Source organism: Sturnira hondurensis, unplaced genomic scaffold (assembly GCF_014824575.4).
Source record: "Sturnira hondurensis isolate 20B ecotype Veracruz unplaced genomic scaffold, ASM1482457v3 Scaffold0010448, whole genome shotgun sequence".
Classification (NCBI taxonomy): Eukaryota; Metazoa; Chordata; class Mammalia; order Chiroptera; family Phyllostomidae; genus Sturnira; species Sturnira hondurensis.
Window position 1 is genome coordinate 3,268,977 of NW_028083079.1, and position 24,072 is coordinate 3,293,048.

At 45.2% G+C, this 24,072-nt stretch overlaps 1 protein-coding gene across 2 annotated transcripts in view; it reads right to left on the reverse strand.

The window, feature by feature from the left end:
• Positions 1-24,072, reverse strand: part of ASTN2 (astrotactin 2) — an 829,294-nt gene that overhangs the window by 566,530 nt on the left and 238,692 nt on the right. For both annotated transcript variants that reach the window (XM_037059148.1, XM_037059147.1), the window contains exon 4: positions 16,706-16,858. In XM_037059148.1, coding sequence (XP_036915043.1) covers positions 16,706-16,858 — 153 coding nt within the window. The remainder of the gene's footprint in view (positions 1-16,705; positions 16,859-24,072) is intronic.

The window sequence follows — 24,072 nt, forward strand, 5'->3', positions numbered from 1 at the left end:
GGCTCAGACACATGCCACCGCTCAATGTGCCACACAAAACATGCCCACAGTCCCCGGAGACTGCTAAGAAGTCTTCAGCCCTTGACCTGATTTAAGCTGGCTTTGAACCTCCATGTGAAATAGAATAGAATCCAGAAAACAGAGACCAGATGAGCTGGACAAAGCTACAAAGGGGCGAGACTCAGTGACCTGCAGGCTCCCTCTGGCCCTGAGATTCCACAAAAGAGGAACCAAGGTTGGGAGTCTTTTCCTAGCGCAGGGGCTCTCACACAGCCCCGCAGCTGAATCACCTGAAAAGCAGTTGAAAGGCAGACTGCTAGGTTCCCCTGCAGAGTGGCAGGGCCTGCAAATGTGCATCTCTATCCAGTTCTCCAGGATGCGGAGGCTGCTCATTCAGGAATCTCCCTTTGAGAGTGTCTGTCCCAGAGCCACAGGGACTCAGAGGCTGACCTCGTGGGCACCACTCTAGTCCCCAACACTCCATGCTCTAGCCGAGGGCCTTGGGGTTCAACTGATCTCGGCTCAGATCCAGACTCTGCCAATGACCAGCTCGGTGCATTTGGCAAGGGGACCTGGCCTTGTGAGCCTCAGTTTTCTCATCTGTAAAATGAGAGTCATAATAATGTCGATCTTAGAAGGATATTGTGTAGATTTAATTAGACATATTGGAAGATGGGCCTGGTGTTTGGTGCACAGTAAGCCCTGGGTGAACAAGGACACCATGCCAGCAGGTGATGCTACTGTGTTGTACACTGTAAAGTGATGGCCAGATGTAAAAGACTTCATTCTACTGGCAATTAGTCTTTATTCTTCAATTCAAATTTTTACCTTCCGGGACACAGAGAGGTAACAACATTAGGAGAAAAGCAAAGAGATTTTTGTAAATAGGGTGGCAACTCCCCTTTCCCCACCCTTCTCCACCCCTTCCCACTCTGCCTCTCCTCAGCTGTCTTCTCCAAGGTCATCCTGTTTAAATTTGAACTTGGATTTCCCTGGGAAATGCTTCCCCATTCTTCTTACCCACAGTGCCAAATAAGGGTGAGATGCCGTGCACATTCTTTCCTCCTATCTCTGTGGCAAGGCTGCCTGTGCCTTAGTAGGCAGCTGTCGCCACATCATATGTGCCTGGCACATAACACACAAAGAATATTTGTTAAATTGAATTGAATTCACAGAAATTAAGGAGACAGACCTTCAGAACTACAATTGCCTCTGGGTCAGTGTGTGGCCCTGTGGGTAAACTACCACCCTAGTCAATGCCTCAGTAAACCAGGGCCAGGGGTCTAGACTCTCATTAACTCGTGGTAGAGAAATCACTTCGCCCTCTCTCTAGCCTCAGTTTTCTCACCTGTACAATGGGATGATTTCCAAGTACCCATTTCCCATCCCACAGTCCTGAATTATTAGAGTAATTTGTTGTAGGCTTCTTTGGGGCTCAAGGTCAAGGCATTTAACCAGTGGCCACATTTTCCCGGAGGCCTCTCAGATCTTACTGGATGAACTCTCCCATAATAACACACAGTAATAATGCTCATTAATATTGTATGTAATCGTTAAAGTAAGTAGCATCACATTCCTGTTAAGTCCGATGGTATCTTTCAGCTGAGAGTCTGCTGATGCTTTAGAGCAAGCCAAATGAAGGCAGAGAGGAATGGCTATTTGCGCCACTCACTTAAATCTTCCTTGTGTGCATTTTCAGACCCAAAGGGCGGTGGCAGGGGTAGCAGAGACACCATTGGACCTGGCTTTAGATGCTGTGGCTTCACTGCCAGGTTCTTTTACTTTCCAGCTGTGTGACTGTGGGCAAGTGACTCAACCTCTCTGGGCCTCCGTCCCCTCATCTGTGACTGCTTCTCTGCTTACTCCCCAGGGTTGTTGCAGGACCATGAACATGGACACTTGCTACAAACTGTTACGCTCTGTGCAAACAGAAGCCGTTGCCATATGGTAATCGAAAGCAAATGGCACACAAATGTTTCACAAGTGTGGACTGGGGCCGATTATTTGTAATTTGTAAAGTGTTCCCATCTAATGGGGTTTTATTAGTGCACACTCCCTCTCCTTATTACCATCTACCTAATAATCTCTTTCCAAATCTTTTCTTCAAATTCCCTTTGTCTCCCCTGTCATTTCTTCTTAATATGTCCTCTCTCTTATAGCTATTTATTACTCTATGCTGGGTAGCATTTGGGGAGACAATTAGTTAGAAAAATACACAAATACATATTTTGTACAGAGACACAAGCAGAATGAAGCAAGGACACCACGATTCTATGCCAAGATATTAAAAAATATACATCTTCCTTGTGGGTCTGTCGGAACTGCTCATATTAGTGCTACTTAGTCTGAAATTAGGTTTAACAATCCCATGCCCATAGTGGCCTCAAATCCATTTACATGTGGCATTACTGTGGGGAGGGAAAGAAATGAAGCTGGCTTAGATGCATTTTTTTTTCTCTTAAAAAAGTATGAGTTTTCACAAAGCCTTTTGGAATCTCTCTTGGTGAAAAACGAAATCCTTTTGCCATTAACTGTTCCTGCAGTGAGGGCTCGTGAGCTGCAAGATTATGATGAGGGCAAGCATTAATTAAATCTAACTGTGAGAGAATAATTAGGTACACATATCCATCAGGGCAAGTTGTCACTATCCAGTAACAAAGTTGGATACAAACTCCATCAGCAGAACTGTCAGGCGGCTGTTCAAAGGATATAAATGTGTCCCCAAAGTATCATTTCATTGGGGGTAGGGGGACGGAATTGCAAAGGATTAATGAGGCGAGGGGTTTGTATTTTCAATTGGACGTAAAATGCAAACCAAGGAAGTTGTGATATAATCATTTAACCTTAATGTGTAGTTACATTTGGGTTTCTAACATGTGGTGGGGACAATTAGACCTTCTACATTAAACCAACATTTCCCATCAGAAAAAACAGATAAAGGTTAGATTTTTTTAAAACTAAATTGCACAAAAGTTTACAGCAAAATCATAAAATCTAATTTACACAGATGGCATATTCTTAATAATAATTAGGCAAGAAAAATGAGTGCATCTCCCCACCAGGGTAATTAAGGGAGTCGGGAAAGAGGCCTTTATTTCTACCAAACTTCAGTTTCACCTCTGAGGCCTCTGTGTGTGTGTGTGTGTGTGTGTGCACGCACACGCAGAGACCCTGAACAGGTGATGTGAATGCGAGTCTCAGAGGCAAGCACTGCAAAAAGGCACAGCTACAATGTGGGAGGAAGGCCAGGGGTCTGGGAGCAGACAGGTCTAAATCTGTATCCAGGCTCCACCACTGACTGACCATGTGAGCCTGGACTACTCAACTCTAGTGGCCAAACATCCGTTTTTTTTACAAAATAGGGTTACAGAAGGGTGGTTATAATAACACACTTCAAAGCACCTACAACAGTGACTGGCACAAAACAGGCGGCCAATTATTGCTGTTGTTTGCTATCAGACATCTATCCCTAAGTAGGGAACAGAATAAGAACCAACCACAGCACTAGCCTTGGGATCTGTTCCTCCTATAATGTCATCTTGACTGGAGGGGTCATGGGCAGTGATGGTTTCCAGCCAAGGCAAAGAATAGGGAGGAAGCCGAACTGGTTTCATTGCAAGGCATCATGGACAACTTAAATGGCCAACACCAAGGTCATTTCCTCCAGCGCACTTACGACAATTTGTAATTGTTGCACTTGAATGCTTCCTTGCTTGATCGATTGCCTGCCTGTTTCTTCCTCCATACGAAGTCCAGAGACAGGGACACTGTGTCTGGTTTTCCACCTCAGGGCCTAGCGAGGTGTCTCACACTTGGTAGGCACTGAGCTGGAAGAAGGAATGAAAGTCACATGGAGGTCATGAGAGGGATGTAGCAGGAAGGGCTGGAATCTGGGAAAGGAGACTCAGCAACAGCACTAGAGAGAAGTTAGGAAGGACCCATCCTACAACAGGGGATGTACTGGGACCACAGGAGCTGATCTTAGAATGAGGTCAGAGAATCTCTCAGAGCCCTAGCCATTGCGGGATGCTGTCATTATCAGGGTAACCACCTATCTCAAGATCTTGTCAAACTACTTCCACGAGTCCTGCCTGAAAGCCGATTCTCTTCGAGACCCTTCCCCATCTTAGAATCTGTGGATGCAGCTACTAATGTCACAACAGGCCACTGAAGGGGACTGCACTGCCCCTTCTCAGCCCGCATCTTTGGCCAGGGAACCAGGCTGGCAGAGCCAGGGAGAGGTCGGGTGTTCTGGCTATTCCCCCAAACCTTCACAACTTGACCACACGTAGGGCCTTTGTTGTTTCCAGAAGCTACCTAACAAAAGGGACTGTTTCTATGGCCTGAAGGAGAAATATGAGGTATATGGGTTGAGACAAAATACTACCACCTTGCCTTGACAGGGGCCATTTCCCTGGAAATGTTCTCTTTAAACCACACCCCCCCTCTATAGCCCCTTCTCCCCCAGAAAGCAAAACCCAAATAAATTCAGTGCACACAGTCAGCTTCCCTCAACTCCTACCCCTGATCAAAAGCAATGTCTTGCAGAGGGATACAAATTAAACCACATTTAGTCACGAATGTCACAGGGTCATCGTGGGAAACAAAATAAACTTTCACAAAATGAGGCCAAAGCCAGAAAATTAAAGTTATAAGATGTCAAGACCCATAAAGAGAATTTCTCACTTCCTGAGAAAAATCTTTAAATTCTGATTCTCAAACACAGAATTGTATACCTGTCCATTTGATCGCATTTTTAATAGTACGGTTCTATTTCTCCATATTACTATTTTGCCCACTTGATCTAATAGGAAGATTTCTGCAAAATCTTTCAGTTTGATTATCTATTCATCAACTTGCCGTACTTCTCCCGAGTGTTATTTCTACGTAATTTGAAGCTGGGCTGTCCCTGCACGTAAGCAGCGACTTCATTTGTCTCCTGGTGATCCATCCTTTGTATGATTAATTACTGACACTCTGATTCCTGAAAAACACTTTACGTTGCAGATGACATGATTTTAATATATAACATCCTAAAGACTCCACCAAAAAAAAAACAAAAACCCTTAAATCTAATCAACACATTCAATAAAGTTGCAGGATACGGCACTGGCATACAAATCTCTGTAGCACGTCTGCACACTAACAACAGATTATCTGGAAGGGGAATAAAGAACGTATTTATTTCCATAGCATTTACCATAGCATTAAAAACAATAAAACACACAGAAACAAATTTAACCAAAGAGGTAAAAGATTTTTACGCTGCAAACTGCAAGACACTGATTAACAAAAAAAAAAAAAATCGAAGAAGACTAAACTAAATTGAAAGGTGACTGCCCACGGGAGTCACCATGACATCAGCTTCTAAACTCAGCACCCAGGCCTTGCGTTTCTCCCCATTCCTTACACCCCAGGAGTTTTCTTTCTTTATTTTTGCGATAAACTTCCATCTATATAAAAAAGTTATAGTTCGCCCAGCCCATGGTGTGTGTGTGCACACGTGCGTGTGTGAAAGGAAGGACTCATCAGCTCTGTGCGTGCTGTGCTGTTGTAGGTTTACACAATTTGCCAGCTTTTTTTTCATATAGGAATGGGACCTTTTGTTATAAATGAAAAAACCTTTTATATTTAAATACATATATTCCAGGACTTTCCCCCAAAACATCGAAGCCCAATATATAAACACAGGAGCCCGATGAAAGAGTCCCAACTAATCAGCAACGTCCCCGACACCCTCCCCCTGAGTGCCAATTTGGAGCACAGCTTGATGACTCCTGCTAGGGGCTCCTGAGCCCCAGCCCACATCCTCAGCAAGGTTAACCGCATCTATCTCAAACGTGCACAAAGGCAGAGCTTCCCTGGGTAATCTTCTAAGCGATCTACCCATTTGATAACAGGTGAATTAGAAAAGAGCCCAAGATGCCAGCCTCTGACAATGTGTCTCGTCCCAGTTCCCCAGCTGTCAATTCCAGTGCAGGTGGTGCAGCCTGCATGGTTTTACATGCTCAAAGGGCATGGAAAGAGAGTAATCTGGTAGGTCAAGGACTTCCGTTCCTCGGTCTTCTAGTTCCTGTCTGTGGCCCAGATGAGGTCTCCCCTCTATCATTCTTGACATCTAAAACCAGGTCAGACTAGATGAACTTGAAATTCATTTCCACTTCTGATTGACTAAGCGAACGTTGGAAATTGTTTTCCCCTAGTATGTGCTTGGAAGCCTGAGGCAACAATTTCTCTGAGACATCAAGGCTTTGCCTGAAGTCACACAGCCATGAGACAGTCACACGGGGTTAGATCTACGATCCTGTAAGTACAAATCTGAGATACCCTCTTATACGGGGTGGGATGGGTGGATTGCAGGATGAACCTAGCCCACTGCCTGCTTTTGTATGGCCCACAAGCTAAGAATGGTTTTTCACCTCTAAGTGGTTAAAGCAAATCAAATGAAGAAGATGTTAAGATGTGGAAATTATATGAAATTCATATTTAGTGTCATAAATTCCATTCTTCTCATTATTAGAATTTCATTACAAAATGGTACTTGATTATTATTATTATTATTATATGTTGAGTTTCATCAGTATAAATGTATAGAAAATGTTCTCTCATTGTGTCAGTGTCTACACACTATATCCAAGTTTGCCTCTTGGTCAGCAAGGCCTCACATGTTTTCTGTCTGGCCCTTCACTGCAAACACTTGCTGGTGATCCTGCTGTAGACCACAGGCTTTCGCGAGGATGGAGTCAGGATCCGAATTTGTTGCCCTTCCGTGCACCGTAAGCCAGGCTGTACCTAACAATGGCTTGAGACCAAAGCCTCTTTAGCACTCTTGAAAAGAGGCAGGATAGCAGAGGTACAAAAAAGAGCACAGACACACCTCGCAGGCAGCACAGGTTCAGTTCCAGACCACTGCAATAAACCGAGTCCTAACCTTTTTGCTGGTGGAGGGTCTCGCCTGCCATGTGTAAAATACACACCACCTGTGGAGCTCAATAGAGCAACATGCACTAACACCAGGTGTGCCTGTAGCCTTTCGGTCGGCTATGGAAGGACTAGGATCAGAGACTGGGTCCTCCTTGACCAGCTACTATTTTTGTCACATAGTTGAGCCTCCATTTGTCTGTCAACAAAGTGGGAATGATTATATAATTATCTCATGAGGTCTAGAGGACCAGCCAGGCTTTAACATAACATAGAGGCTTCATGGAATATCAATACGTGTAGGCTTCAAAGTTCATCCCAATATTCTGTCACTTTCTCCTTCACGAAATGAAGTCTGTTCCTCTACTCTTTGAATCTGAGATGGCCTCACGACTTCCTTCCAAAAAACAATGCAGCAGAAAGAAAGATGTGTGCCTTCTGAGCTGCCGCCTCAGAGGCCCCACAGAGGTCTCCTGTTCTTGCTGCATTTGGAACCCTGCACCTGTGACCCAGCCTCAGCTGGCCAGCTGACCACAGGAACAGGGCCTAGGCCAGATGAGCCTGCTGCACCCAGACCAGAAGACCTGCCCAGCTGAGCCCCATCCAAATGCTTCAATTAAGAGCCAAATGAATGGTTGTTGTATTAAGTTGCAAAGCCACGGGGTGATTATTTGCTATGACTTTCACTGACATAGTATTGGACCACTCTGACGAAGTGGTCCAATACCCCAGTTTTACATCCCCACCAGGACCGGGTCCAGAGCCTTCTGTTTAAGGCTGCTTGCAGTTGTCTCTCCATCCAACCAGGCCAGACAGAATTAACCAATAGCCACCTGACATATTTCAGACGAACAAAGAAAACCGCCTGGAGGAGACATACACTTTCAGGAACGCAAACTTCTCTGAAAGACACATCAGGGAAGATTTGTGGAAGCAGCTGTGTGCTCTGACTACAAATCAGCACTCCCACGCCTCAGTCCAGCACGACCAGGGGATGGCTAGGTATAAGGGCACGGGCCTTGGCAGCATCTCTTAGGAAGGGCCTGGGGTCAAGAAAAGGAAAACCAGAGCCCCCCCCCCCCCCGAAAGGTTCCCAGGTCAAATATGCATGTCATTCAAATTCCCTTGGCATTTGAAGACGCCAAGGCTCTGATTCTAGGATGTGGGTAATCTAGGGAGTGCTTTAAAGGAGCATTGCCATAAGCAGTCCAACACATCCTCATAATAGCCCTGGGAAACAAGAATGGCAGGCATTATCACATCCCCAGGGACTGGGGATGGCATCCCAAGATGAAGCGGGTTTTTTTGAGGACCCACTGAACTTAACAGCTGGGGTTCAAACGAGGTTTTCTAACTCTCAACACCAGATTTCACATGAGACAATAAACGCTTCCAATCAGATTTATTGTCGCAGACCATTTGAGTTGGAGGAGACCTGCAGAAAGGATCGAGCCCATCACCTTTGCTTTCCAAACTAGCAACCAGGATTTATTAGCACTTACTGTGCTCCGTGCAGCCTGCTGAGCACTCGGCATACATTAACACCAGTCCTCCCAGCCTCCTTGTGAGGATGCCGAGTGTACAAACTGCAGATTGGGTAGCGGTGATTAGCAATAAGTCATTTCCCAAAGTTGAGCGAGGCAGAGCTGGGATATGAGTCCACCTAGGTCTGACTCCAAAACCTGAGTTCATTGCCACAAAGCCACACAGCTTCCTAGATGGGAACATTGAGGTCCGGAGCTTGAAGGTCTTGTCCAAGATCATGCAGCCCATTTGGTTAATTGTCCATTGACTCATCAAGTATTAATTGAGCATCTGCTATTTGTCAGGAACTAGGCGGCTATGTGGAAGCAAGGCATGACCTGGAAATAGTCACTATACTTAAGGAGATTAATCAAGGGAGAAGTGGCCCTTAATTACTCCGATAAAAGGTAATAAATGACAAGTATCATAAGGAAGACAGAGAGGAGGTTATCAAAATTTGGAGCAAGTATTCATGGCTTTCAGGGAAAAATGTGAAAAGACTTCATAGAGAAAGTGTCATTAATGCTTTGCAGGAAAAGCAGGCTTTTGCTATTCAGTCATGGAGACAGAGGAAAACTAGCTGGAGAAAAACAAGCTGGAGAAACGGCCCAGAGGTAGAGAATAGGGGTTTTCACCAGAGATCTAGGACTAGACTCCAGGTACGTGGGGTCTACACAGACTTCTTTCTATCCCTGTAACTCTCTCACGGTCTCAAGTTGAACTTTGTTTTGATTATTTAGTATCAGAACTTCCTTCGGCAAAAGGAGCAGAAAGCTCCACCCAGACTCCTGGGTAGGAAGGGAAGGCTTGGAGGGGGCACGGAGCTCGAGGGGGGAAAACAAAGATGGGAACCCAATGAATAAAGACGGATCCTGTTGACTGCCTTTTCAATATTTAACCATAGCAACAACCCAATAAGGCAAATGATTTAAAGCCATTAATGTTTCTGAATTTTTTCCCAACCAAGTGAATAATTTATAGCCAGTTACTAATAAACAGGAAAAAAATATTAACATCAGTCTGCACTCTGAGCTCAGAGCCTCACAATAAAAGAGCACACGGGGGCCTACTGTCAGTGGATCTGGTGCCTGCCCACCTTACAGCATCTTCTTTGTTCACAGTGTTCCCAGATACTCCCATAATGCCCTGCATGTGCCTTCCTATATTGACTTTCTTCTGTCAGCAATGCCTTCCCAACCTCTCTCCCTAGTTAACAGAAATGAATTCTTCAAAGCCCACCTCCTCTGTGAAGCCTTCTTTAATTATTCTCCTAGTCTAGTAAACACCCCAGGCCAGCCCACGCCATCCCATGTATCCCATTATAATGCAAATGGCTCATGCCCTGTCCCTTCCCCTCTGCTGTTGGGCAGAGATCTGGGTGGCACATCTTCTACATGTGCCATAAAGTTGCCTGAGTGCCATAAAATCTCATGGAGCACTGGGCAGTGGCACACCCACTGGGGTAGCCACTCCTGAGGACATGGCATGGGGTTACAGAGGCCAGAGACAGCCGGCAAGGGGACACTCTTGCCTGTATGCTCAGAGAGATGCATCACTTTCCAGAATCTCATAGCCCCTAAACACCCTTATAACAGCACAGATAATACAGAAACATCTGCCACTGCAAGAGGAACTGCAACTTCTTTCCAGTACTCAGACAATGCCTTTACAATTTCACAGCTCGAAGACCTTAGTCTGGCTAGCTAAGACTAAAACTCAAGTCATCTGAGAACTGAGATGTTGGCTTGGTCAGCACTCTGAATTCACGTAGGTAAGTCAATGAACCCATCAGAGCTTGAATTTCCTCTTTTGTAGAATGAAATCTGGGGGAATTTTTACATGAGAAATACTTGATGAGCATAACACATGCTCAGTAGCTGGTAGTTGTACCATGTCTTTGTATGCCATGAAAATCTCAACTATTTCCTTCGATCTGTCCTTCCATCCACCCATCCATCCATTTATCCATCCATCTAGTCGTCCATCCAGGCAGTGCTAGTCTATGCCAGATCTGGGGTAATCATTTGGGCTACAGAGAGACATGAATCACCATCCTCTCCCTCATGGAACTATCAGAGTAAGGAGGGAGACAGATGTGTGAAGAGGAGGGACTCACTCAGCTGAGTTAGGGCTGAGGGCAAGGTGGGGGCAGGAGGTCTTCACAGAGAAGACTTTGAAACTGAATTGAAAAAATGAGTATCAGTTTATTGCCTGAGGAAGAGAGAGGGAAGAAGAGCACATTTCAGGCAGAACACAATGAGCGCACACAGGGAGGCGCGTTAAGAGAGGGGAAAAGTGGCCAGTGTGCTAGAGGCCACAGAATGCGGAGACACAGGCCTCGGAGGGGCCCAGAGGGAATCTGGAGGCCAGGCTGGAAAGGAGCTTTGTGTAGCGGGCTGCGGCAACTTTTCAGTCTTGCTAAACAGTGAGCCCTTCATCCTACAGATTCTGAAGCTGGGTCAATACAGGGTCCAGCAGAAGTAATGCCTGTGCGAGTGTGGTGGGTAGGGTAATAATGTGGGCGTGATAATTTACAGTTTTAATTTGAACATTTTACCTAAAATGTCATATGGTGTGCTTGAGTGTGATATTGTTATGTTACGAAATTGCATGCGTATGAGTTTGTAATAAAAGATTTTGTAATAAAAAGGGGCGTCATTTGTGCTGGAACCTGTATATACCTAATGGGTAATGATACTGACAAAATTAATAGTCATAATAAAGCAGTAGTGATAAGCATAGTAAGCAATCAAGTAACAGAGCACACAGGTCTGATGTGGCTCAGTGCTCAGCGCTTCCCGGGTGTTATCTCCTTTGATCCTGCAGAAACACTTGGGAAGATGGTACAGTATCATCCAGGTGTAATCAGCATAAGGATGGGTCGGCTTCCCAGGATATCGTCGTTCCCTAAAGACTTGAGAAAAGGTTAAATAACTTAACCGAGAAATAATGTAACATAATTTAGACTAAAATAGTATGCACATGTTATGAAATATTGGGTTGGCAAAAAACTGTTTCGTTTTATCCCTAAAATAAAAGGTATATTTTCACGTTCACCAATAACTTTATTGATTTTGATTTTTTGAGTATGTCAGCTATCCTCTGCATGGTAGAACATTGATTGTTCTCAATTAATGTCTCAATTTGATCGCTATCAACTTCAACTTCTCTATCCAACCACGGAGCATCGTCCAGCGAGAAATCTCCAGCATGAAATTTCACAAACCATGTTTGACACTTCCGATTAGTCACAGACCCTTCTCCATACGCTGCACAAATCTTTTTTTTTTATTGCATTTCCGTTGCGTTTTTACCTTCCTTGAAATAATAAAGCATAATATGCCAAAAATGTTGCATATCTTATTCCATCTTCAATATTAAAATGGCTATACAAAAATTCACCAATTTTGATAACACTTTTTAATGCACACTCATATGACACCTGTCACAACACAATCTAACACAATTGTTTCAAATGAGGTTAAAGACAACTAAGTGCTACGAGATCTATCTTATGGAAAAAAACAAATGAACTTTTAGCCAACCCAATAGAATGTCATGGATTTTTTTTTAAAGATGGAAACTGGGGTTTGGGACTTAGGACAAGTGTCTTTTGAATAAGGCTGCAGATCCTTTGGGTGGGGATATGTTGATTTTCATCTGCCTTCACTGCAAAAGCTTGAGAGGTCCCCCATAGCAGTGACAGAACAGCAGGAAAACACTCTGGGCAAAAGAGTGACATGGCCAGACTTAGTGTGTTTCCAAAAAATTGCTCCAGCCATCAGAATGGAAGATGAGTTTGTGGATGAAGAGGCGGCTGCAAGGATATGGGTGATGGATAATCAAACCTCAACCAAGTCAGAGGCGATGGCTTAGATCGGAGGGGCTGGATGTGGGAGCCTGTGGAGGCCAAATGAGTAGGACCTTGGTAGCAACAAAAATATTAGCTACTCTTTTTTTGAGGGTCACCTACGTGCCAGACACTGGACTAGACCAATGAGAACATGAGGTTAAATATAGCTTCTTCATTTACTGAAGATCATTCAGTTAGCCAATGGTTGAACTGGATTTCAAATACAAATTCCTGCTTTTAAAGATCACTGGACCTCAGGAACCCCTCCCTCACATCCAGAGAAATCTTACCCTGCTTCATTTGAATGTCAAGGTCTCCTTTACAATGCACATGAACTTGGGGGACTGACTACCCAACAGCTATCCCCATAAAACTCCACCACAGATAAACAGGCAGAATTGAAGTCCCCCACTGCTTGTTTTCCTGTCTGCTGAAGGATGATATAGTTCAGCATCCACGGTCCTTTCAGGAGGAAGCCATCACTACAAACATACATGGGAGCTGCTCTTTACCACATGTTCCATTCTATCACAGCGGCTTCCTATATACCTCTGGGCACCATGGGCTGGGCGCAAAGCCTAATGAAGCAGAAGGAGGTCAGGTGCTCCCACTCTGGGCCAGGAGGCTCACAGCCACCTTGGTGGCAGGCAGAGAAGAGAGACTGTGAAAGTTAGGAATATGAGAAAGTTAGACCACCGTATTTGGGAGTTTGTGTGATCAGTGTAAGCTAATAGAGCACTTCCACAATTGTGCTTCTGTGTTTGCTTCTGTTCCTCAAAACGGTAATAAATGATCCAGGAGCAGGGGTGTGGAGGTGATGGGGAATAGAGTCTGTGGTCAAGATGACTTTGTAGCCATTGAGGTAAACCACAAAACCCTGCTTTCTGTAGTGCACGACTTTCTAGGGTCTTTAGTAGTCTGAGATGCATTTGGAAATTTCCAAGAGGAAGAAGGCATGTACAGAATTCACCAAACTTTCATGAACCATGAAGTTCTTTTACCCAAAAGAATCTCGAGAACCTGTAGTGAGAAGTGTGTGAGCAGGGATGTGCATGGCTAGTGCAAACTCTCCTTGGACTCTCTCTTGCAAAAACCTTATCCCATGGTGGTAGTACAATCACGAGCACAATGTTAATGAGCCATTTTAAAAACTGTTTTAACAATGTCCATTTGAACACATTTACTATGCTGTGCATCACTGAGCCTCTCTCTGGGGGAAACAGGATTCCCAGGAGGTTTGTACCAGCAAGCTCTAGGCTATCCTGGGTCCCCCTTCAACGTCAATTTGATAGTTAGAAAACTGGGCCACTTTCCAATGATCTCCGAGGTTAATGCACTCATTTATTCAACAAATATTTATTACATATTTTGACGTGTTTGGTTTAAGAATGTGCAACATGCCTTAGAGAGGAAAAGAGTAAAAAAGCAAACAAAAGCAATTTTAGCCTGTAATATTAAGGAAGAAGTACAAAAGGGTGATGTCACGGTAGCAGGCTGAGGGTGGAAAGGAGGAAAACATTCGGTTGGGTCGTCATGGAAGTCAGTTCTGCGGAGTTGACATTGGAGCTGAGAGATGACAGATGAGAAGGGGCTAGCCAGGAGAGCAGCTGGGGAGTGAGGAGAGGCACGACAAGGGGAAGGAAGACCAGTTCTCAGACTCTAAAGGGGAGAAACATTTCTCTGTTCTTGCAACAGGAAGGGAGTCCCTGTGCCTGAACCCAAGGAAACGACAATCGAGTGAAGAGAGCAGGAGCCATGCACAGAGAACAGGGGCTGAAGCAACAGCAAGGAGTTTGGATTGCATTCCACGGAGAACAGGAAACCACTGAATGACTGAATGCAGGAGAGCAACCTTATCGGTTTACGTTCCTAAAAAGATTACACTGGCTGCCTTTAGGAGGCTGAGCCTCAAGGAGGGTATAGTTGCAGATGGGAGATGAGTTAGTGGTCATAATGGTCCTTAGGCCCCACTTAACTTGTAAATTGAAAGAACTTGATATTTAATTACAGCCTAAGTCAAATAGCAGATTTTCTTTGATAATCTAATTCTGAAATTCTGCTCTCTAAGAGAAGAGAAAGAACCAGTTTCAAAGGCCAAGTTTTGGGCAAAAAAAGGGTGCATGTGGTATGGTTTATGGTGGTGAAATATTACAAACATCAAATGCCCAATGATAGGAGCCTCGTTAAGATAATTGTGGTGTATGAAAGGAAATTTTGAGGGAAGAATTCAGTGGCATAAAAATGTTTAGGATATAACACTAAGGAAATGAATTCAGGCTGGTAAGGAAAGGGGAGGTTATGGACTTGGAATGAAGCATATTTATGGGAGCTGTATTGGTAGAGATAAAGGAAGGTGATTCTTGGTGAATGGTGGAGGAATAAAGATGGATAGGATGTCTGAGCAGAATTCCAAATGACCCTGAATGTCCCTCCCAGATCAAATATAGCATTTACTAAGTTCCTGGTAAACATTAGCTGAGCATTTCAAGGTAGTCTGCATTAATCATTCACCGGATTTTTACAGCAATCTTCTGATGTGGGGACTGGCACCCCCATTTTACTGAAGAGGAAACTGAGGCTCAGAGACATTGGATGTCTCTTCCAAAGCTATGCAAATTGAAAGTAGCCTGGCTCAAATTAGCTCCCAGGCATTGTTGGCTTCAAAGAAACTGTTCTTTCTCATTCAAATGGTTTACACTGGGGTTGACCACATGAGTTGCAAAAAGAAACTTTACCACCAATTTCTGCCTCAGTTTATGACAAAGGCATAACAAGCAGATATCGGTTTTTGAGACAGAGCATTTCACAGGATTAACACCTAGACATTCTCTTAACAAACAGCAAGTGTCCACCATGTGTGCAAGTGCGGATTTAGACCCAAAAATGGAAAGATGATTCAAATAGTAAGATACTTCCAACTTTTCAAAGAACTCTCTGTCTAGCTAAGGAGAGAGCCAGACAAAAGAAAATTATCTTACAAGAAAAATGAAAATCAGTGTTTAACACAGGTAAAAAGAAGTGGGAGAAGTCACACATGGGAGAATTCGTAGTGATCTGTGACTGTGACAGTCAGTGATGTCTTCATGGAAATGTGCCATTCAAGTTAACCTGAAAAGACAGGTAGGACTTCACTAGTAAAGGACACAGTAGTTTAATTACAGTCTGGAACTCAGACCGCTTGGTTCTTCCTGGCTGTAATACTTAGTAGGATGGCCCTTTAGGCAGATTACTATAGCAGCATGTGCCTTAGTGATACAATCTGCAAAATGGAAATTATCATTGTGCCTGCTTCTTAGGGTTGCTGAGGATCAAAGGAGGTAAGATACACATAGCACTTGGACTAATGCTTGGAATAAGTGTCAACACACAACCACAGTTATTCATAGGATCCAGATAGGAGATTTCAGGCAGAGAGAATGGTATGGAAAAAACTATGGAAGTGGAGAACATGGATTTAGAAGAGAGAGCAGAGCTCTCTTGTAGCCTTGAAGCTTGAACACTTCTGAAGGTACTGGACAGCCATTGAAGCTCTGAAAGAGGAGAGTGACATGGTAAGAACCAAGCAAATGGGAACTGGAGAAGGGAGAGGCAAAAACCAGCTGGAGACTACTGAATGGGCTGAAAAAAATGAGATGATATTTGGACATCAGCCAATAATAAAGGGATCTGTCTCATCTACAAAGTCATACAAATGGTCACAAGATGAAGAAGGAAGGGGTGATGATGATGATGAGGAGGAGGAGGACAGAAAGGGAGGAGGAAGAAAAAGGCAATGAGGGAAACATCTACTTTTCACTGCGTGGTGGACTGTGTGCTAAGATGTTATAACAGCCCTGTGACATGGGGGTAGCTTGGAGGAGCAGAGGTACCGGCCAAGGTGACATAGCTGGTTAATTTGAATTAGAACAGAAATTTCAATTCATAATTCAACAGAAATTGGAATCCAGTTCTGTCTAACGTACAATGCGCCTACTCTCAACTAGCCATCCTATCATTCAGGCTGTTAAAGAATGAGATGGAACCGTGCTCTGGGATCCCAGCCTGAGGATCCTTCCATGAGAACATTCTGCCTCTCTTGCCATCTCCAAAATGACACCAGCTACAATTTAAAGAGCACCTGCTCTGCCATGACAGGCACTTTCCATAGACTATTGCTAATCTTCTCACCCACTCTAAAAGGTGGATGATGCAACCCCATTTTCAGATGAGGCAACTGGGGCTCAGAAACCTTAGCTCTGCCCAGGGAGCACAGGTCGAGGTCTCCAAGGCCTCCACTGCAATGATGCATCTGGGAGACAGTGGCACAAGTTCTGTGAGCACAGGGAAGAGGGCACAGCTCTTCCTGGTATCTTCAGAAACTGGGGACAGCCCACCGAAGCCCTGGCAAGAGGTGGGAGGGGAGCCTACCTCGTGACTTGCTCCTCCGCTTCCGCTTTCCTGCCGAGGCGCTGCGTGGCGTTGACTGCAGCTGACCGATCTCGATGGGTGTATTAGCACGGAAACTCTCCTTGAACTTCTGCATCAGGGACTCCACTGTCTCCTGCGTCGCCTCAGCTGCAGCTACAGGATGGGTAACGGGGCCGAGGTTAGGGCTTGATGCGGAGTCCCTGGAATTCCCTCCCTGACCCAGGGCTGACACAGAAGGCACAGAGCCGGTATAGATGTATGTACTGGCTTGCACACTTATTTACTGAACACCTGTTGTGTTAGCCAGGCACTGCCTCAAACCCTCAAGATATGGTAGTGAAAAGTCAGACATAATCCATGATCTAAGAAATTCATTTCTTGGTAGGAATGGGCAATGCTGTGCGAAACCTCTGTCATAGGAAAGTACAGAGTATGAGAGGAGCATTAAGAAGGGTCATCTCTGGGAGTCAGGTCAGGCTTCCTGGAGGAGGCAATATCTTCACTGCAGTTTTAAGAATGAGTAGAAATGAGCAAAGAAGGTAGGATCAGGGTGGGGTTACTAAAGAAATTTGGGATAAGAGCACCCTGGGTAGAAGGAGAGACTTGTGCAAAGACCTGAAGCCAGAAAAAGCACGCTGCCTGAGCGATGGAAAGGAGTTGAGCCTGGCTGCAATGGAGCGCGTAAGAAGGAGACGAGACTGAAGGTTCAGATTGCCTTCTAAGTCACGCTGAAGAGTTTGGACTGTGTTCTAGTGGAAAAAGTTAATCACTGAGACGTTTGCAACAGGAAATCGGCAGGTTCACGTTAAGTTCCTTGGATAATAGTTATGAAGAGGAGCCTGGACTACCCGAGTACAAGTGACAGGAGAGGCCAGCACAGAGGCTTGGGCGGGAGCCAGCCAGTGGCAACAGTGGCCTGAACCAGAACAGTGGCAGTGAAGGGAGACAGCAACGCATGGGTCAAAGCACAATTCAGGAGACAAAACTACAGTACTGTGATACATACAGCACGTGGTACGACACCCCCATTTTACTTCAGGAAATTGAGGCCCCCAAATAAGGCATATGACTTACTCCAAGCTTGCACGTGGAACGTCAAGCCTTCTAACTCCCAGTCCAGTGTTCCACTGGTATCAGTCCTGCCCCATGATTTGTTAGTAACCACATTTTCACACAATTTTAAAACTGAAAATGGTAGAAAAAGTGAGGTCAGTAGGACAGAGAGAAAAAGAAGAAGGATGAAAGGAAAAAAAATCAGAAAAGCTTGAATAGGAAGGAGAGAAGCCATATTAGAGGCCAGAAGAGGAAAGGAGAAAGAAGAAAAGGAACAAGGCTGAATGACCTCAGTGCCTTTGTTCTGAGAAAGTCCCACAGAGTCCCACAGAGAGCTCCAACTTTGAAACCTTCCAGCTCAGCCCGCCCTCCATCTCTGCCTTTAGCGGCTGGAAAATTTCTTCAGTTTGAGGTACCTGCTATCCAAAGCCAAGTGATGGGATATGCCAACACTTCTTGGGTTTTTTTGGAGGGTTTTCACTAGACAGGTTGAAGAAAGTTTCTGAACATCCCAACACTGATTTCTAAGGAGCTCCTATTCTCCCAGGAAAGTTCATTAGCTGGCAGATGTGTCTGTGGGGTAGCTCCTACCCAGAAGGCAGGCTGAAGCATTGGGCTCTGTGAGAAGTCCCATCTTGGGAACACAGTGGAGAATCTATGTTTGCTATGGGAAAAGACAAATGGCAATACAAACCAACCATGTGGTAGCATTATAACTTCCTCACTTACCTGTCTTGCCATCTCTCTCTCCAGATAATCTCAGTCAGGTCTACCTACTTAAAGGTGAGCCAAGATCCCAAATCCCAAGCTTGGGATGCAGAGCCCCGCCACCAGCAGCTACAGTCCAACTCTGAGAAGCACTGTCTTGCCCAACCCTGGTGCTTTCAACCCAGACAGGAGAGTGATTTGCCCAAAACTGTAAGGGCCATGCCATACTGCAGTCCAAAACCTAGAGCAACAAACCATATGGTCTACTGCAGATTGAACTGTGTATTCCCAAACTTCGTATCTTGAAGCCTTAACCCACAATGTGACTGGATTCAGACATGGAGCTTTTAGCAGATAAACTTAAATGTGGTCATAAGAGTAGAGTCCTAACCTAATAGGATGGGTGTCTTTATAAAAAGTGGAAGAGAAACTCTCCTGAAGGGCACACCAAAGAAAGGCCACATGAACACATAGTGAGAAGACAGCTGTGTAAACGCCAGGCCCCACCAATGCAGACTTTCCAGCCTCTTCAATGGTGAGCAAACTCATTCTGTCGTTGAAGCCACCGAGTCTATGGCACTTTGTTATGGCAGCCCAAGAAGACTAACACATAGTCACATTGGAGGTAAAGGCTTCAACATACGAATTTGCAGAGGACACCGCCAGGCAGTCTGTTACGAGGTACCATCGTGGGAAACAGACAAGCAAAACCCACTCCTGATGCCCACCATCTGGACGGGAAGCCGAACGTCAATGAGAGGATTGACATGGAACTGTAAAATGTACAAATGATACATATAATAAAACAGATGTGAAAGATGATATAAGAGGCCCTGTTGAGGAACATGACATGGTCTAGGAAAGTCTTGGAAACTTCCTTAGAGGAAGCAAAGGTCTGAAAAGAGTATGTGTTAATCAAGTGAGAAGGAAGTGGTAGGGGTGGGAGAGTGGAGTGAAAAGAGCAAAAGAGGCAGGGGAAGAGTCTAAACAAAGATTCCCCCCAACCCTGGGAGAAGGAAGAAATATGAGAAGGGACTACAACAGCCACTGGGCCTGAAACACTGGGAAGTGGCCTGAGATAAAGCTGGGGAGACGTCCTAATCCTAACCTGACCCTGACCCTAACCCTAACTATTCTAGGCCTTGTGAGGAATAGAATTCACTGAAGGTTTTAGATAGGACAGTGACTTGATCTGATTTTCACTTAGGGAAGATTGCTCTGATAGCAGAAAGAAGACTCCATTGTAGAAAGACGGGAATGGATGTAAGATCAATGTGGAGATGGTGCAGAATCCACCTGTGGGTTGACAGTAGCCAGGTCAGGGTAGTGGAAGTAGAAATAAAGAAGTGGACAGCGTGGCAGAGAGAAGAGACAGAAACAGATTAGTAGAGATAGAGAAGTGCACACATCAGAGTGATTTCTTAGGTACAACTCCCTCTGAAGGTGTGAGTGATTGGAAAAGGTGGACACGGAGAAGGGAGGTAAGGAGTGTGACTTCTGATCTTCCGGAAACCACAAAGGTTTCCGGAATGATGGTACCTCTTAATTTGAGGAGAAGCCCTTGAGGATAACATGTTTTAGATAGGAAAACTTAGTCGTGTCTTCCAGATGTCTAAGTGGAGAAGTTGAGTAGACAGTAAGTTATGTGGGTCTTGCACTCATGAGAGAGAGAGGGACTCTACAGAGACTCTATATGTACATTCCTTTGAATAGCTAGAGAGGGAGTGTTTGTAGTTCTCAGAACAGTATGGCATGGTATAGGCAACATTCCTGATCTATTCTGTCTGTTCTCCATCTGCACCCCCAAATCCGTCCTCCACCCCCAGGTTCATTCTGCCCCACTCCCTGTCCTGAAGCAGACCCTCTCTGGTGTACTTCATCACTCCTTGTTATCTACTAGTTGGTTTTGCCCAGTGGGATGCTCTGCACGTGGAAAGACACAATTTGGGGGTATGTCATCCTTTGCCCTTCCTGTTTCTATGTCATATTTTGATAAGAGACTTGGACCCCTGACCATTACGGCTTCTGCCCCTCCTCCACAAACACTGTTCTCACAGGCTCCAGTAAAACTAGCTGCTCCCCCTGCCCCTTCACAGTTCACAGGGTTGGTAGTGGTTTCCTGATCATTCTTATCCCTAGTTCCCTCTGCCCCCATATACATTCTTTTCACTCTGCCTGCACCTCTATTAATAGTCACTTCACTGAATTTTTTTTAAAGATCCCATTGAAGGACGCCTTCTTTGTCCATCTAGAACCTTGACTGAAACATCATTCCTTTTCATCGTGGCTATGACATTCGGCAATTTCTAAAGGTCAGCCTCACCCCATCCTGTTATTTCTGCTTTACTTTCTCCCAAGCAGACACAGATTTGACTGGCAGGGTGAGAGGAAGACACAGAGAGGGGAGGTTTGCTCCCCTGAGCTGCAGAGTTTCTGATCCTGACTATAGAAAATCCCTTCCATCTGTTTGGCTGCTCTTGCCTCAGCAACAGGACCAAAAGCCTAGACAGGTTTAGGGTGGTTGTGCTTGGGCAAACCCCTCCTCCATGGCCTATTTCATCCTGGGAACCAGTCTCCCTCCTACCCCAGCCCTCCCGACCCCATTCGGTAGTTCTATCAATATCAATCTATCAAGTTGTCCAAACAAGCCCCGTTACCTCCTGGTACCGCTGAGCGTTTCCTCCCCAGAGCAGCAAAATGCTTGCCTGTCGCCTGGATGAATGCAACAGATGGTGCTTGATCTGAGCATCGTGGCAGGGCCCAGGAAAGGCGGGGGGAGGAAATGGGGGGAGCCGTCTCCTTCTAACTGACATTCGAGAGATAATTCAATGAAATGAACCACTGCGGCTTGAGTAGAGGAGCCCTTGTCCCCAGGCCAAGACAGAGAGAGAGAGAGAGAGACAGAGAGAGAGAGAGAGAGAGAGAGACCAGATGAGAGGAAAGGGAAGGGGGAGGAGGAAGAGAAAGCAAGAATAGAAAGTAAAATTGTGTTTAATGATGATGGGTAGGAAATAGGAAAGAAAGAGACAAAGGAGAGTGAAAGAGGAGGCGAGGGCAGGAAAACTCGGGGGAAAGAGAAGAAAGGGAGGAATAGGAAGGTCAGGAGAGGAGACAAGAGAAGGCACAAGAAGAAAAAAGGGAAGAAAAGAAGTTGGACCCTGGATGTCTCTGCCAAGGCATGAAGGATATATTGGTTTCCAGATACCAGGCAAGCCTCTGTGTGATACTCTACCCTGCAGAACAGATGCTACACACTGTGTCCACGCCGATACTCAACAACCCGCATAAAATTCTCACCAGCTCCTCTCTCCCCTCTTACAGCCTGGGATGGTTTATCACTAGAACTCATCTAAGTTCAGGTTCAAGTTCCTGGATTGCCTTTATCATCCTCTTTACTCATTCAGCCTATGTCAAAAGAAAACTCACAATTCTTTCTTTTTTTTTAAATCCTCACCTGAGGACATTTTTCATTGTTTTCAGAGAGTGAGGAAAGAAGAGAAACACTGATACAAGAGAGAAGCACCAATAGGTTGCCTTCCATACAGCCTAGTCCAGGGACAGAACCAGCAACCTTTTGGTTATGGAAAAATAGTCCAACCAATTGAGCCACACCAACCAGGGTGAAAATTCTCAATTCTTTTTTTAAAAATATATTTTATTGATTATACCATTACAGTTGTTCTATTCCCCCCTTCATTCCCCTCCACCCGCACACTCCCTCCTCCACCATTCACCCCCTCTTAGTTTATAACCATGTGTCTCAAGTTCTTTAGATTCTATATTCCCCCCACTATTCTCGCCCTCCCCCCTATCTATTTTCTACCTACCATCTATGTTATTTTCTGTGCCTTCTCCCCCCTTCTCCTCCTCCCACCCCCCTGTTGCTAACCCTCCATGTGTTCTTCATTTCTATGGTTCCACTCCTGATCTAGCTGTCCTCTTGCTTTGCTTTTGTTTTAGGTGTGGTTGTTAATAACTGTGTGCTTGCTGTCCTTTCACTGTTAATATTTTTCATCTTCTTTTTCTAAGTCCCTTTAGCATTTCATATAATAAGGGCTTGGTGATGATGAACTCCTTGAACTTGACCTTATCTGAGAAGCACTTTATCTGTCCTTCCATTCTAAATGAAAGTTTTGCTGGATAAAGCAATCTTGGCTGTAGGTCTTTGGATTTCATGACTTGGAATACTTCTTTCCAGCCCCTTCTTGCCTGTAAGGTCTCTTTTGAGAAATCCGCTGACAGTCTGATGGGTACTCCTTTGTAGGTGACTGTCCCCTTATCTCTTGCTGCTTCTAGGATTCCCTCCTTCATTTTAGTCTTGGCTAATGTAATTATGATGTGCCTTGGTGTGTTCCTTCTTGGGTCCAACTTCTTTGGCACTCTCTGAGCTTCCTGGATTTCCTGGAAGTCTATGTCCTTTGCCAGACTGGGGAAGTTCTCCTTTATTATTTGTTCAAATACGTTTTTCACTAGTGGCTGTTTCTTTCCCCCTTCTGGTACCCCTATAATCCGGATGTTGGAACGTTTAAAGATGTCCTGAAGGTTCCTAAACCTCTCCTCATTGTTTTGAATTCTCATTTCTTCATTCCTTTCTGGTCGGATGTTTCGTTCTTCCTTCTGGTCCATTCCACTGATTTGAGTCCCAGTTTCCTTTCCATCGCTATTGGTTTCCTGGACATCTCCCTTCATTTCAATTAGTTTAGCCTTCATATGTTCCTCTAATTTGTGACTATAATGAACCAGTTCTGTTAGCATCCTGATAAACAGTGTCTTGAATTGTGCTTCTGAGAGGCTGGCAATTTCTTGGTCGCTTAGAGTCATCGGCTCTGGGACTTTGAGTTCTTCTTGCGCCATCTTTCGGGCGGTTTGTGCTGTTCCGTAGCAGGATCAGAGCCCTAAGGTGTTCACTAGAGCAGGGCAACTAAGTTGCTGGGTTGTGACTTTGTACGTGGGGGCGGGGTCAAAGAGGAACAATTGTGTCCCATCTGCCGCCTGTCGCCGCGGCCCCCAGGGCGCCGCAGCCACCACCGTCACCAGGCCCACACATTTCATTCCATTGCACTCGAGCGTGCCACCGCCATCAGCCCTCCACCACTGGGTTCGCCCCCGAGGCCTGCGTGGTCCATCTCACTGTGCGCGAATGTGCGACCGACCGCGGTCAGTCTGCCCCGCACCCCGACTGGTTCCGGGCTGCCTGTACGCCTAGGTTGGGGATCTGTCCTGCCCGACCCAGCTCCGCTGCTGGCTCCGCCCCTCTTACCGTCCCCGTTGAAAGGTTCGTAGATGTCGGACTTCCGTATAATTCAATTTTCTGGTCTTTGAATGTGTCCTTGTTCTCCAAACCTTTGTTGTATTCAAACTTGGCTGTGGGAGAAGGCACAGGGTTTCCACCTATGCCTCCATCTTGGCAGAAGGCCCCTCAATTCTTGAATACCAACTCTGCCAAGCCAAAAGACTAGCATTTCCTTGTGTTTCCTCATTTATTCCTTCTAACCACCTTGAAAGGGAAGTACCATTAGCTGCTGTTCAGAAATGAGGAAACTGAGACTCAGAGAAGTAAATCGTCTTTTAAGGTCACACAACTTAGAAATGGCAGACACAGGGAT